The sequence below is a fragment of the Paroedura picta genome, chromosome 6, assembly GCF_049243985.1.
Source record: "Paroedura picta isolate Pp20150507F chromosome 6, Ppicta_v3.0, whole genome shotgun sequence".
NCBI lineage: Eukaryota > Metazoa > Chordata > Lepidosauria > Squamata > Gekkonidae > Paroedura > Paroedura picta.
The window spans coordinates 73,261,817-73,276,795 of NC_135374.1; the positions used below are offsets into that span (position 1 = coordinate 73,261,817).

The 14,979-nt window shown below is 40.8% G+C and overlaps 1 protein-coding gene across 7 annotated transcripts in view; it reads left to right on the forward strand.

Moving 5' to 3' along the window:
* KLHL15 (kelch like family member 15) overlaps nt 1-14,979 on the forward strand; it is a 30,213-nt gene that overhangs the window by 7,473 nt on the left and 7,761 nt on the right. For all 7 annotated transcript variants that reach the window (XM_077343019.1, XM_077343017.1, XM_077343022.1 and 4 more), the window contains one exon: nt 6,982-7,693. In XM_077343019.1, the coding sequence (XP_077199134.1) occupies nt 6,989-7,693 (705 nt within the window). In that variant the 5' untranslated portion in view covers nt 6,982-6,988. The remainder of the gene's footprint in view (nt 1-6,981; nt 7,694-14,979) is intronic.

Sequence of the window (14,979 nt, forward strand, 5' to 3'; positions counted from 1 at the left end):
CGTCGACTAATTGGAGGTGGGCCGCGAAAGGCGCCTTCTCTCTCCCCCCCCCCGGCCCTTTACAACACACTTCGGGTGTCATTGTCTCCCATCACTCCCAGATGGGACTATCTCGTTGCTGAGAAACAAGCTCAGGGTTCCTACTGATTTGTCATTGTCATGAGTTAAAATGTCCATGAAAATAAAATGTTCATTATGTTCATTGTTGTGGCGTGTCTGTATCTTATTTTGAAGGGATGTTTACCATAGCGATCAGAGAGCCTTAGGGCAGTGGTTGAGAGTAGACAAGTAAACTACCCCCCCACGGGCCACAGTAAAATTGTCAAGCGTTGAGTGGTCCCTGGTGATAAAATGGTTGGGGACCACTGGGTTAAATGACCCTCTGGGCTGAATCTGACACAAAGACTTGTATTTTTGTGAAGTTTATAAAGTAATAGCTAAAACCGTTTATCAATTGTTGAGTTGGATAATTTTGACCATAGAAGATCTCTAGATATTGAATCGAATGCAGATTTAAAGTCAACAAAGGCCACAAAAAGTGATCTCTTACCAGAATGCACATACTTGTCAATTAAGTGCTGTAAGACTAAACAATGATCCATAACTGATCTGCCGTGTCTAAAGCCGGCCTGTTCTTCTAAGAAACCTTCTTGATCAAGCCAATCACACAATCTTAAACTGTGTTTAGAGTATAATTTACTGATTATGGTAAGGAGACTTATGGGTCTATAATTGGCTGGTTCTTCTCTACTGCCTTTCTTAAAGATGGGAACTATGACTGCAAGACCCCAGTCTTGGGGAATCTGAGCTGTCTGGTCAATGTACATGAATAAGAAGGCTAAATTTGGGGTCCACCAATCAATGTTTGATTTAAGTAAGTCTGGAGGGATGAAGTCACTGCCTGGGGCTTTCCCACTCTTTAATTGTAGAATTAATTGTTTAATTTCTTGAGCCGCTACTGGTGGCCATTGTGGTAAACAATTAGTTGGAAAATCTAGTTAAATATGTAATTGATGTTCACTATACAGGCTAGAGAAATGAAGTTCCCAAGTCTCAGCTGTGATTGTATTTGCCATATGACTTATTGCAAAGTCAGAGCAGGTAGATGTTAATCTCCAGAAGCCCCCAGAATCCTTGTTCTTGACAGATCTAATGATAGATGCCCAATTTTCATGGACTGCTGCTTTCTTTTTGTTCCTTAAAAGAGTTTTGTAGCCTTGCTTTTTTTCTATAACTTCTAATTTAGCAAGGTGAGATGGCTTAGCTTTGAAAGCAGCAAAGGATAAAAGAAGATCTTTCTTAGCATTTATACAATCCTGATCAAACCACCAAATTCTGAGAAATCATTGTACATTATCATGATACATCAGGGATTTTTTTTTTTTTTGCAGTATCTAGATACTTCAAAGTAAATGCTGCTTGATTTTGACTTACAAAGTAAATGCTGCTTGACTTAAGTAATTAAGGAGCATGTTTTTAATTAACTGAATTATTTGATTTTTTAACCACTCCTCTGCATCCAGGCTCCGGGTGGTGTACAACATATTTCCAGCACTAAGTAAATCGAAACTGGATAGCATCTTTAAACTGCTCCTGCGGAGTGGATTAAATAAAAGGCTAAGGGCTGTTTGGGAGGAGTTAGGACGGGCCCTGTCCGGGATAAAAACTCGGAGGGCCCAATCAGGAGCCGTGAAGGGGCTCCTGATTGGGCCCTCCAAGTGTCCATCCATGGCCAAGCCACCAATGGGGAGCTGCGCTTCGCGTGGGTCCCCCATTGGCGGCTTGGCCCAGCCTCGCAGGCAGGCCAGGGACTCTGTAAGTCCTCCGGCCCCGCCACTCCTCCATCTTCCGAAAGGAGCAGGGGCATCCCTGCTCCTTTCCCACCCCGGGGACCCTGTCCATTAGCGGGGAGGCAACATCGGTGGCCGCCTTCTCCCGCTGGCCTGACAACGCGGGAGGTGCAGAGCGGCTCCCAGTCTGCCCCCTCCCACTTCGTCTGCATGCCACCAGCCACCGCCGCCATTACCTCAGTCCCTGTCGATGCTGCAGGTCGCCGCCTGCCCCCGAGCCCAGGAGGGCCCCACGACCGCACCCGTAGAAGCCGCCGCCTGCAGCCGCGCCCACCAATCTGACACCTCACCACCGGCCCATGTGGCCGGGAGCGGTCCGTGCCGCCAACCGCCTCCTCCAGCTACGCTCCGTTCGTAGTCGCCGCTGCCACCGCCCGATCCGGCCGCACCCACCACGCCTCTCATGCCGGGCCACGCTGCCACCAGTGGCTCTCAGGAACACTAATGAGCTGCAGTGGGAGAGGGGAATTGACAGACTAGTTCCTTCTGCTTATATGAATAGAAGTCCCCTTCTGCTTTGTAGAAAAAAACATTTGGATTCAGCTTATAGTATTTGAAGAGTTTACGAGTATCAAAGGTTTTTAATATCCGTATTATATTTCCATAATATTTTAAATATACAGGTGCGCATACACTTAATTTCTTCTTACAAGAATCTTTCAATGGGTCTCTTGTATGATCTACTTCATTTTTAGAACCCTGAGTTCATGAATTAGAACTGGATGTAAAATGGTCACCTAAGAAAACTAGATGTTAAGAACAGTTTTAACTAAGCCAGTATGATAGAGTGGTTAGATGTTACAGGATCAGGGAAACTCAAGTTCATATCACTTCTCATATTACAATGTTGTGCCTTTTACTATTCATTGCTTTCTGTGTAAGTTCTGGGCCGTTCTAGAGAGAGCAGTAGTATAGGCTGGGGACAGATAATTTTGTGCAACCTTTAACTGTGGCTAAGGCACTAGGAATGAGCTGCTCATCTGTTCTCTTAAATTCTTCCCATTCTTTCCCCAACCGTGCTCTTAGCATTAATAACAAATTCACTAATGACAGCTTTTTAAAAGCAACTTAAAACTGTAGTCTCATATTCTGTTCATAGTGAAATAGTGACAAATTTGTCCATGCATGAGTAGGACAAGTAGTCAAGAAATTAATTCTACCCACTTCTCAACTGAACTTGATATAAGGTGAAAGAGTTGTTGCCTGTTTTATATTTGATGCTCTAAGTAGTTTATCATTTAATACAACTTTCTCTTTCTCTCCTAGAAGCTCCCATATCTTTTCTCTTGTCCCCTCAATGTGAACCCAAAGCAGCTTATATCACTGTCCTCACCTCCATTTTATTCTCCTAGCCATCTTGTGAGGTAAATTAGGTTGGATCACTGGCCCAAAGTTATTTGGCAAGCTTCCATGGCAGAACAGGGATTTGAATCTGGATCTCCCATATCTTAATCTAACACTATAACCAGCATAACACACTGCAGCTCAGCTTTCTGCCCTTTCTTCCTCCTGGCAGCCTCTCCCTAGGAAATGTATGACCCATTTGCAGAAGTTGTACAGTCGCAAGTCATTCAGATGCAGATCCTGGGGTCAGCTTCTCCTGCAGCATGGTTTAAATTGCACTGTGGGAGAAGCCAAGCCAGCCCCAGGATTGGGCTGGCTTCTTTTTTAATCTGGTGTTTTTCTTGAGTTTATTGGACCCCAAAACATTTGGGATTTTGGAAAAATCCAGGTTTTGAATATTGGGAGCGAATTTTTTTTTTGGGGGGGGGATCCAATAGACCTCCACTGAAAAATGCCAGATTAAAAAAAGTTGCACATCGCTACAGGAAACCCAGCAAGGATCAATTTTCTACTTCCCCACTGTTTCCTCTTTCCCTTTTCTGAAAGCCTCCGTAACTTCTTCCCTGTTTCTGCTTCCTTTTGTATTAATCAACGAGCGCCTACTTTTTTTCTGCTCTCCTGTCTTCAGATTTTCCTTTACTGCTTCTGACAACTTCTACCCAAGAGTTGTGCAGTGCTGGCTACTGGGTCCCATTCAGTTTTCTGGTGGAGAACTCAACAAGGATCTGTATGTGTGTGTTTGTGGGGGACTAGTCTTTCCCGTGTCCTTCCGTTCTTCTCATCCATCAACCAAGTTACCTTTTTTTTCTGTCCCCCCCATCAGCTATATTATTTGCTTCACTTATACTTCTATTTTCTCCACGGTGTGATCCAAAGCATCTTACATAATTCTCTGCTCCTTGAAACAACGCTGTATGGTACATGAGGCTAACTAAGAATGTGTAACTGTCTGGGCCCAGACTGCAAATAGCCTTGAAGGACAAAACCAGCACCTTGAACCTAATCTGGCAACTGTTACGTGGTGCTGATGCCTATCTGTTACACTTTCCTGGGTGCATATGACAGTTGTTGGCGTGGTTTGGAGGGGGCTATATTGGAATTGGGGTGGGCGATTAGGTAGGGGGAAAGATGTTTTTAAAGTTTACAATTACGTTTCTTATTTTTTCTGGTATTTTTATTTATTTATACTTGTAAGGCACCATGGATTGGCTGGTCTGGGAATGGCGGCACACAAATGGAATAATTAATTAATCAATCAGTTGATTTGGTACTCTACTGGAAGCCAGTGCAGTTTCCCGAGCACAGGACATATATGAGCCCTCCACAGTGTTCTGGTACTACTTAGCCACGGCTGCCAAACATCTAGCAAGTTTTTTTTTTGGGGGGGGGGTATGGTTCAGCCAGCCACTCATCAGGAGATAGAGCAAAGGCTAAAACAGCCCTGGAAAGATTCTGCCCCTTTTCCCTACAAACCTGAGGCTCTTCTCATGTTTGTAGAAGAGTGTTCTTCCCTGTTCATGACTCCAGTCTCTGGATTTAAGTATCCATAGATTTGGCCACACCGAGAAGTAGACTTTCATACCTTTGTGGTTGAGCCACAACCCCGCCCTCCATTACTGCAACCCCATGCTTTTCCCAAGGGTCTAGCTCTTAGGATTAGCTGTTTAAGTGAATAGATGTGGGATAGTACAAGATTCTAATCTAGGAGGAAGAAAAGATATATTCTGAATGGAGCTCTGCTTGTACTTTGTATTCAACTCAGAAAACAAGCATGTTAAGGAGAAACTTACCTAAAATATTTAGTATTTATTTTATTTATTATATTTATATACTGCCCACCCCGGGGGCTCAGGGCAGTTTACATAATAACATAAGAACAATACATGTATAGTTTGTGTGTACATAAAGAATTGCAAGCTACTTAGGTGGAAAGCCATTTAAATTATTGGGAAATTCAGTCTTTTCAGATAAATCCACAGTTTGGTTTTGACTATCACCTCTACTAACTTAGTCCTTAGTGTTGCAGCAACCATTGAAAACGGCAATCACCAAATCTTACAGATTTGCATAACTTTCTTTCAAAACTGACTGGTTCTCTTATATATAGCCATAGGTGTCACTGGTTTCTCTCTTTTGGTCATAGCTTCATGTTGATGACTCAATTTACAATCTACTTTTGTTTCTGAGTCTTGAGTGTGTTAGTACCTAATTTGTTTAGGTTGGCTGTTACACTTTTTACACTGTTTACACAGATTTTTCCTTGTTAGGTTTTATTTTTGCTACTCCCTAGTGCATTCCGTTTTATTTTTCATTGTCCTTGTAAATACAGTACTTGCTTTGGTAAAATCTGACATTTTGCTGATTCCCCATTTTCCTTCCTTATAAATTAAAATGTTGGAAATACTGAACAATATGTTGACCTTAGCAAAATGCTTATTTTTGGATGGTTGGTTGTTCATGTCTCTATTTATTAAATGTCTTATATAGAATTATTGTTTAGGTTTAAGTCAAAAGCATGACAGCGGAGGATAGTTCAGTTGTTACTGTTTGTCTTTTGAACTAGAAATCTTATTAAAAAGAAATAGATTGGTTGATTTTGTTTCTTAGTAAATACTACTATAGGTGATAGCAAAATTATTCCCAGATAAAGGTCAAGCTTAATAGGGCCATAATTTCCTTCTTTCCTTGTGTAAACCATAAGTATAGATCATGCCAGTTTTCTGATTTATACTTGTCCTATTCATCCTTTCAGGATGCTTTTCTATAAACAAATATCCTAGATTTTAAAATAGAGTAGATCTGCTCAACCTAATATGTGAAATATTTTAGGACAGAATATTTCTAAAAAAAATTCAGATCAGAATTGTTGTAAGAACCTTTACCAGCTTGGTGTAGTGGTTAAGAGTGTGGACTTCTAATCTGGCGAGCCGCATTTGATTCCACGCTCCCTCACATGCAATCAGCTGGGTGACCTTGGGCATGCCACAACACTGATAAAGCTGTTCTGACTGAGTAGTAATGTCAAAGCTCTCTCAGCCTCACCTACCTCACAGGGTATCTAGTGGGGAGAGGAAAAGGAAGGTGAATGTAAGCCGCTTTAAGACTCCGGGTAGAGAAAAGCAGCATATAAGAACCAACTCTTCTTCTCGATTCACTTTTCCTCTCTATTCAGTGTCAATTGAATGGTCAAAATTATTGTCCTTATAAGATATAACTATTTAACAGGGAAGGGAAGTTGCTTGCTTAATTACTAAGTTTCTCATCTGCTACTCTTGCAAAATTGGATTAGTCTTTCACTTTCTTTAAATCATGTAAGTTGCTTGTAAAGAGGTATAGTGAGAGTTGCTTCAAAGTTGAGTTTTCATTCTGGGCTGCTTGAACATGACTTTTGGATTAGTCCACATATGAGTGTGTTCCTCCATGTACCTCAAGATCCCTCCACTGCGGAAACATAACTATTGAGCACCCTACTTAAATGTAGCAAAATTTTGTGTGGTTGATCTTTTGTTTTGCTTTCTCTCCCCCCCCCCCCTTCCAAGCTCAATCTGTTACTGTGGTTCTTGGCTAATGTGAGACCTTGGATCTTAACATTTTAATTTTAGAAATAGTAAGTAGCTTATAAGGACCATCTCTCTCTACTCTAGAAGCAAAACGTTGGAATTTATATTACTTACTATTGTGCCAAATAAAGTGTTTTTGTCAGACTATAATGATTTTTAAAATAAGGTGCTATGCTTATATTTTATGACTTCTTAGAAATTATGTTTTGCACTTTCATTTTTTCCAGGTGATTCATGGCAGGGGACGTGGAAGGATTTAGTTCCTCCATCCATGACACCAGCGTCTCTGCTGGGTTCAGAACACTGTATGAGGAGGGACTGCTTCTTGACGTCACACTTGTTATTGAAGATCATCCGTTCCAGGCTCATAAAGCATTGCTTGCCACTCAAAGTGATTACTTCCGAATTATGTTCACAGCTGATATGAGAGAGCGGGATCAGGACAAAATCCACTTGAAAGGCCTAACAGCCACAGGCTTCAGCCACGTACTTCAGTTTATGTACTATGGAACCATTGAACTGAGTATGACAACCGTTCATGAGATCCTGCAGGCTGCCATGTACGTCCAGCTTATTGAGGTGGTGAAGTTCTGCTGCTCATTTCTTTTAGCAAAAATCTGCTTGGAAAATTGTGCAGAAATTATGAGACTCTTAGATGACTTTGGTGTAAACATCGAGGGAGTCAGAGAAAAGCTGGACTCCTTTTTGTTAGAGAATTTTGTGCCACTCATGGCCAGACCTGACTTCTTGTCCTATCTGAGCTTTGAAAAGCTCATGACATACTTGGATAATGATCATCTGAGCAGGTTCCCAGAGATAGAACTCTACGAAGCTGTGCAGGCTTGGTTGCGGCATGATAGAAGACGCTGGAGGCATACCGACACCATCATTCAGAACATCAGGTTTTGTTTGATGACACCATCCAGTGTTTTTGAAAAGGTTGGTGCCTTTGATAGCAATAGTTAGAATTCATCATTGCAGTTAGAGCAGCATGCTGTTCATCTGTCATGAATAAAATTCCCAGAATAGGAGGAGGGAAAAGTAAGACCTAAAATGGAACATTGAGGTCTTCAGTGTCTGAAACAAGTGCCATCTAACTTTTAAAATAATCCCCTCCTGCAAAGTAGCAGGATTGACAGCCGTAAAACAGGTAGGTTTGTAGCCTTTTATGGGGGGTATCAATGATAGCGAAAATATCTTTCTTTTTGCAGATATTTATCCCATTCTTCCTCTGAGTACTATACTTTGTTCTCACCAGTTGTGCAGGTTTTCTGGAAAGCTTTGACATGAAAAATATTTTGATTTAGCATATTTATTTTGTCTCTAAACAAACAAATTTAGTACCCCATATTAATTTCATGTTTCCATAACAGATACTTGAATTGAAATTTTTCTTTTCAATTTATACCTTCCCCTCCCAGAGTATCGGGGGCGGGGTGGAATAAATTAGATGTAGTTTAATTATTCAAACAAATTCTGTGTGGAAATTACTTCTGTTGGAATAATAATTGGAAAAATAGTTTAACATGCATGCTTTACATTATTTAAATTTAAGAAAAAAATCTAAGGGTACCAACATGGTTGATGCTCAAATTTTAGCATAGCCCAAAAACCTAAGGCATACCCAGAAACATTGTTGTCCACTTATCCATTTCGCCTCAATTTTCACTCACTGCGTTATTTTGTAGTTCCATATCAGATTGGTGGTTATGATATCTCTTTTACCATATGAGATAAGAATCTTACCATCAGTTTTGTTTTGTTTGCCACAGGCAATCATGCTAATTTTTAAAAATCTGAATTAATGTGTGTATTTATGGGTTTATATTCTCAATTCAAAAAGTACCCATGTACTTTTTCAGACTATTTATAGGGATTATTTATTTATCTACTTATTTTATTACATTTGTATGCTGCCCTCTCCTGAGGTTCAGGGCAGTTCACATAGAACGTAGAGAACTATACATTAATTCAGTTTTGTCAGTAAGTTAGAATGCAACAATGGTAACAGTAATAACAATAACAGAGATAACAGTTTAAAAGGATAGTAATCAACAGGTTTAGGGTTCAGTACATGGATTTCTGGGAGGGAGGTTCAGGGTCCCAGTGGGTATTGTTGGTTCCAGCTAACCTCAACTAAATGTCTGATGGAAGAGCTCCCTTTGAAACTACCCAGCTTGTTAGTTTTATGAAATGATGAATCTTTAGAAATGAAGTTTTCTTCAGAAAAATAAAACAGTGGAAAATATCCTGGCACACGAGTCTGGTTCTCATGTCCCTTTCCTCTCCAAACAATGCTGTGAGGTTGGTTGGGCTGAAAATCACTGACTTTGTAATCCTAAAACTAGTTATACATTTTGAAGCCCTGCAATCTCAGTAATGAATCATACTCTTGGTATGTTTCTTGATAGAGTGGGGATTTCATTATAGTCTCCACCTAAAATAAATACAAGGTCCTAAATTGACCTTATTCTTCTGTATTATTTTTCTTCTCCCACAAAACGGAAGTTATAAAATGGAGAACCTATTTTGCTTGAGTCATACCAGAAACGTTTGTTTCTCCTCCACCTTCTTTGTTCTCATGTGCTGAAGTTTGGGGATGTTGCCCTTCGCGAGGGGACAGGGGTTCAAGAGAAGAAGAAGAGTTGGTTCTTACATGCCGCTTTTCTCTACCCGAAGGAGACTCAAAGCGGCTTACAGTCACCTTCCCTTTCCTCTCCCCACAACAGACACCCTGTGAGGTGGGTGAGACTGAGGGAGCCCTGATATCACGGCTTGGTCAGAACAGTTTTATCAGTGCCGTGGCAAGCCCAAGGTCACCCAGCTGGCTGCATGTGGGAGAGTGCAGAATCGAACCTGGCAAGCCAGATTAGAAGTCCACACTCCTAACCACTACACCAAGAGGAATTGCACAAGATCAGCAAGCTCTTAGGATAGGACAGGGTGGGGGATTTTGTCAGTACAGAGTGAAGTTATTGAATTAGGCAAATCAGCCAAGCAAAAGCAACTTTTCAGTCTCTTTTAGGTAAGAAGCAAAATGCTTAAATCAATGTACTTATTCATAAAGTTATGAATTTGGTAAAACTTTTGAGGTACATCTTTAAAATTAGATATTTAAAATAGGGTTTCAAAAGGTAATCTTAATAGTATGTTTTCTTTAAAATGTTTCTCAAGTTGAGACTTCTGTGTTATGTACTCAGAATGAAATAACAGATTTTTAAAATCATCAAGCTTAATAACTAAGGGTGAAAAATACATTTTTACCACCATGCTCTAAGGCCATATTTCTTGAAATTTTTACTGAATAAATGTGTTTGTATTCTGACCATTGTGTACTGTTGTCATTGGTTACAAACATTTTACTGAATTCTCCTTTTGATTTTCATACATGATACTCTGCTTTTTTGTAACCTTGCTAATTTTTTGTTAAATACTTCCCTCATTTTTCTCAACTTTATTTTCATTTTCCAAATATATATAGTTTGTCTTTACTTTTTGTATCAAATCCCAGGATTTTGGCATCACTTTTCACATTGGTGTCTTAATGAGGTACTAATATGTCCAAACATTTCAGTGTGTATGGTGGTCTACCAAAGGAAAGGGGTCTAATCACAAAAACGTTTTCTGGATACTCATTTACTGTTTTTTATCACTGCTTCCTCTCTAGTCCCAATTTCTAAGAGCATTTGTGATAAGATCTAGATATTTTCTTCTTCAGAATACTTTGTATGCCTGGATATTATATGTTGTCTCCGGAATGCTGTCAGGGGAACACAGATGTTTCCTCTGTGTGAGATTTAAAAACAAAATGGGGGTAGAGAGATTAGAAGGTGCAAGAAGTTCAATAGTGGAGCAATAGTGAGTTATGTGATGAATTTCAAAGAGGTAGGAAAGCTCTTAGTAATTGCTTGTTCTAGGAATAGGAGGCCAGTACATACAGAAGAGGGGGAGGATTCTGTACATAGCCATGTATGATTTCCGTAGGAGATTAAACCTTGGTTTACTTTGTTTTGACTTAATGTTTGGCATGTAGCATAGACCCCCCCTGATCTTGCAAGAGATGGAAGTTAATTTCATCCAATAAGTACTTTCCAGATTATATCCCATGTGCACAGGTGGAATGTTATTTGGGATGAAACCCCACACACATGTCAACTACATCTGTGTGCAGTTATTGGAGAGTAGGCTGAATTTCTCCTAACAGCTGTTTAGATCAAGTGAGTCACAACACTGTCTCATTGCTTAGCAGTGGTTAAATCAGGAATGTTCCACAAACTTGTGCACTTTTTCCGTTTCACAGCTAACTTGTGAGCAGCATTTTGTCTGCATCAGGGAATTAACCATATTTCGTAGGAAACTACAAACCTCAGTTTGTACTTTGGTTGGAAGCTGAGGTTTGGTGCAAACTATGATTGTTTGACGAAAATACTGGTGCAGATGTAATGATAACTCCAAAACCAAGCGAGAAAGGGAATTATTATGTAAAGTGGGAATACCCTATGGGTGCTACTGATCTAATTGTGATGAGATTCAGCATTGTCCCAGGCCTGTGCTGATTATCTATTCAGAAGATGCATGTATGCAAATTTCCCACAGCCTGTTACTGTGTGTAGAAAGCTGTGGATTGATTTAATGATAAACATTGATTCAAATAGATACCTGCCAACCATGGAACTATACCAACTGGTTCATAACACTTGCATCAATAGTGGTAAGGCAAAAGTTGTTATTAGCACTGGTCCAGCAAAAGATGGGTTTATAAATATTTAATTTATCTCAGAGTTACAATTAGTGAAAATGGAATCCTATTATCCTCACCTTGTATCTAAATGTTTATTGTAGCACTACAAACCTCAGTTGAAATAATCAGTAGGTTAATCAGTTAAAGCTGTCCTGTTAATAACTGGTAGAAGCTAACTTAGCTTAGGGACCAATTTTAATTAATCTTTTAAAATCCTTGGTTTATGGCCCTGGTATATACAAATATTGTGAATAAGCCTATTGTAGTGAAGGCAAATTCAAAGCTGATTTGTGAGAGGAAATTCATAGCTGCCATTAATCTTTTTGCAGATCTTGCAAGTCCCACTGATCTGTGAAGAGAGGACTCCTCATATTACATGCAGATAATAATTTAGAAGAAAAGTTGGTTCTTATATGTCGCTTTTCTCTACCTGAAGGAGTCTCAAAGCAGCTTGGAGTCACCTTCCCTTTCCTTTCCCCACAACAGACACCCTGTGAGGTGGGTGAGGCTGAGAGAGCCCTGATATTACTGCCCGGTCAGAATAGTTTTATCAGTGCTGTGGCGAGCCCAAGATCACCCAGCTGGCTGCATGTGGGGGAGCAGGGAATCAAACCTGGCTTGTCAGACTGGAAGTCCGCACTCCTGACCACTACACCAAGCTGGCACTCATTTAATTTGGGAATACCCATGTTTTAAAAGATTTACACTGTAGCTTGTTAGTTATTAGTTATACAGAACAGGCTACAAGTCGGCTTTTGTGCTAGTTACAACTTGTGTTGTCGGGGTGTTGATGTAAGCTGTTCTAGATGTAGGTAAGCATTGCATCGTCTTACAGTATTATTGTGACACTCATCTATTTTTGTGGAGATGCACTGTCTTTTGGTGCCCCTCTAACTATTTGCTAGCCTTTTCATACAATTTCTGTTGATTCACAATAAATTTTAAAATACTGTATAGCTGTATGAACTATGATATTATAAAATCAATTAAATCATAGCAGATTTTCAGGATTCAATAAAGAATCCCAGATCTTGTGCTGAGTGCAATATATCTTGTGAAATTCTAGTCATGTGTATTAAAATTAGTTACTCAGAAATCTGAGGGTTATGTTTTTAGTATTTATTTGTAGATACATATGCTAAATTTCTGATCACGTGACAGATTTCTTTGTAGGTTTCTTGCCTAGCATGTTCATTGTCAGAGTGTAGGTATTGACATCATCTATTTTCTGTCTGCAGTAAAGAAAGTGTCTCTTTTTGTTAGAAGTGTGAACTGTATCAGAAAGATATTTTGAAAGCCATTGGTACAATTTAAGTGTCAGAAGTTCGGCAGAAGTTGTTCATGAATCTTTGAAATAGATCTGAAGAATTCATTATTGCAAAATGGGACTTTTTTGCCACCTCTATTGGATCCACGAGCTCTTGTCTGGCACAATTGTTTAGGGTAGTTTTGTCTCTTACCACCCTAGAAAAGGGGTGCCAAAATTCTAGTCAATTGGACTTGAGCTGTGAGGCATTAGCAAGGTTTTTTGCCGTTAAACTCTTGTTGCTCCACCATGAGTTATCTGCCACAATTGACACAGAAAGGAAACTGGAAGCTCCATGGCAATCTGGGGAATAACGTTTGATGGCTTCAGGCAACTCTTCTTAACCAAAGTGGACAAGTTGCTGGGGTCAGTGAGGGCAACCACTTGCCCTCTTGATCTCTGTCTATCCTGGCTACTCAAATCAAGTGACCAGCAGATAGGAGGCCACCTTAGGGAAATTGTTAGTCTCTCCCTGTTACCTGGGGAGTTCCCAGGGGTGCTGGTTCACCCTTTACTGAAGAAATCAATACTTGACTTGCAGGACCCAGCCAGCTACTGGGCAAGATGGTTGGAAGGCCTGCCATGGAGCAGCTCCTGGCATTCTTTGAGGAAACTTTGGCGATTGACTCATACCAGTCTGGCTGCTGTCCTGGCCCCGGGGTGGAAATGGTGTTGGTCGCTCTGATGGATGATCCCCGATACCAGCTGGATAGGGGTCGTTCGGCTGTCCTTGTGTTGTTACACCTGTCGGCCACATTTGATGTGGTTGACCATCCCCCCCCCCTTGGGAAACATTTGCCAGATGTTTGGAAGCTATGGCTGGGTGGTTGGGGCAGAGTCACCTGAAACTCAACCCCTCCAAGACGGAGGTTCTTTGTTTGGGAAGGAAGGGGCCAGATGTGCAGGCCTTCCCTTATCCCTTACCCAGAAATTGCAGCTGGTACAGAATGCTGCTTCTAGGGCCCTCATAGGAACATTTTGAAGGGCCCACATCCAGTCAGTGCTGAGACAGCTGCATTAATTGCTGGTTGTGTCTTGGGTCAGGTTTAAGGTCTTGGTTTTGAGCTTTAAGGCCATCTGCTGTCTGGGCCCCACATACATGAGGGACCGCTTATCGCCTTAAGTCCCCCACAGGGCCCTTCATTTTGCATGTACAGATCTGTTCATGGTTCTCAGCCCTAGGGTGGTGTCCTGCCCTCAACCAGGGCTAGGGCCTTCTTGGTTCTGGCTCTCTCCTGGGGGAATGAGCTCCTGGAAAAGCTTAGGGCCCTGCAAGAACTTTCCCAGTTCCACAGAGCCTGCAAGACAGAGCTCTTCCACCAGGTATTTTGTTGAGTCCAGAGTGATTCCGATTTTGGGCCCCTCCTCATTACAGCTGGAACTGTAATGACTCCCCACTTATCTCCTTGAGGCACGAGTTGGGGGGGTGTTTCTCCTGAGCTACAGAAAGGGGAATTTTGCTGCTGCTGCTTGAAGGGAGGTGGGTTATGCTTTTATTGTGGGGATCTTACTTGTAACCTGCTACGAGCCAGCCAGTCTGGGAATGGCAAGTAATAAATCTAATAAATAAATAAAATAGCTATGCATTCTGGATCTGCTGGGTTAATTGTGATGTCACACTATGGCAACCCACGGGTATGGTACTTGAAAAAATAATAGAAGCTTTCTGAGGTTTCAGCGGGTCTGTTACCAATTCACAACGGAATTGAAATACAACTGTATTTGCTTGAAGAATTTCCTTGACAAAAGTAAATGCATGGGAAAGCTATGTATACCACATTTCAGTATGAAACATTTAAAATTCTCAAGGGAGAGGTATAACTAGCAAATTAAATATTTTGAAAAGTTCTCAAGCCCTGACTAATCAAATGCATACTTCTGAACAGTCCTCTTGTCATGACAACAGGATCTATAGGCTTCATTATCTGAATTCCATTGATGAGTCAGGGAAAGCAGGCAATATGGAGATAGAAGGAAGAGGATGGGTTGTGAAGGAGATTTTACAGCCTCTTTGCAAGTCCTTACAGCCTGGACTTGCAAGAACCTCAGGACTTGCTCTCTTAAAATATGGCTTATATTTGCTCAAGGTTTTATTGTGTGATTTTAAAAAAAAGATTTCTTCACCCTGCATGCCTTGGTATGTACATATATACACACATATTTTTTCTCTATCCTTAG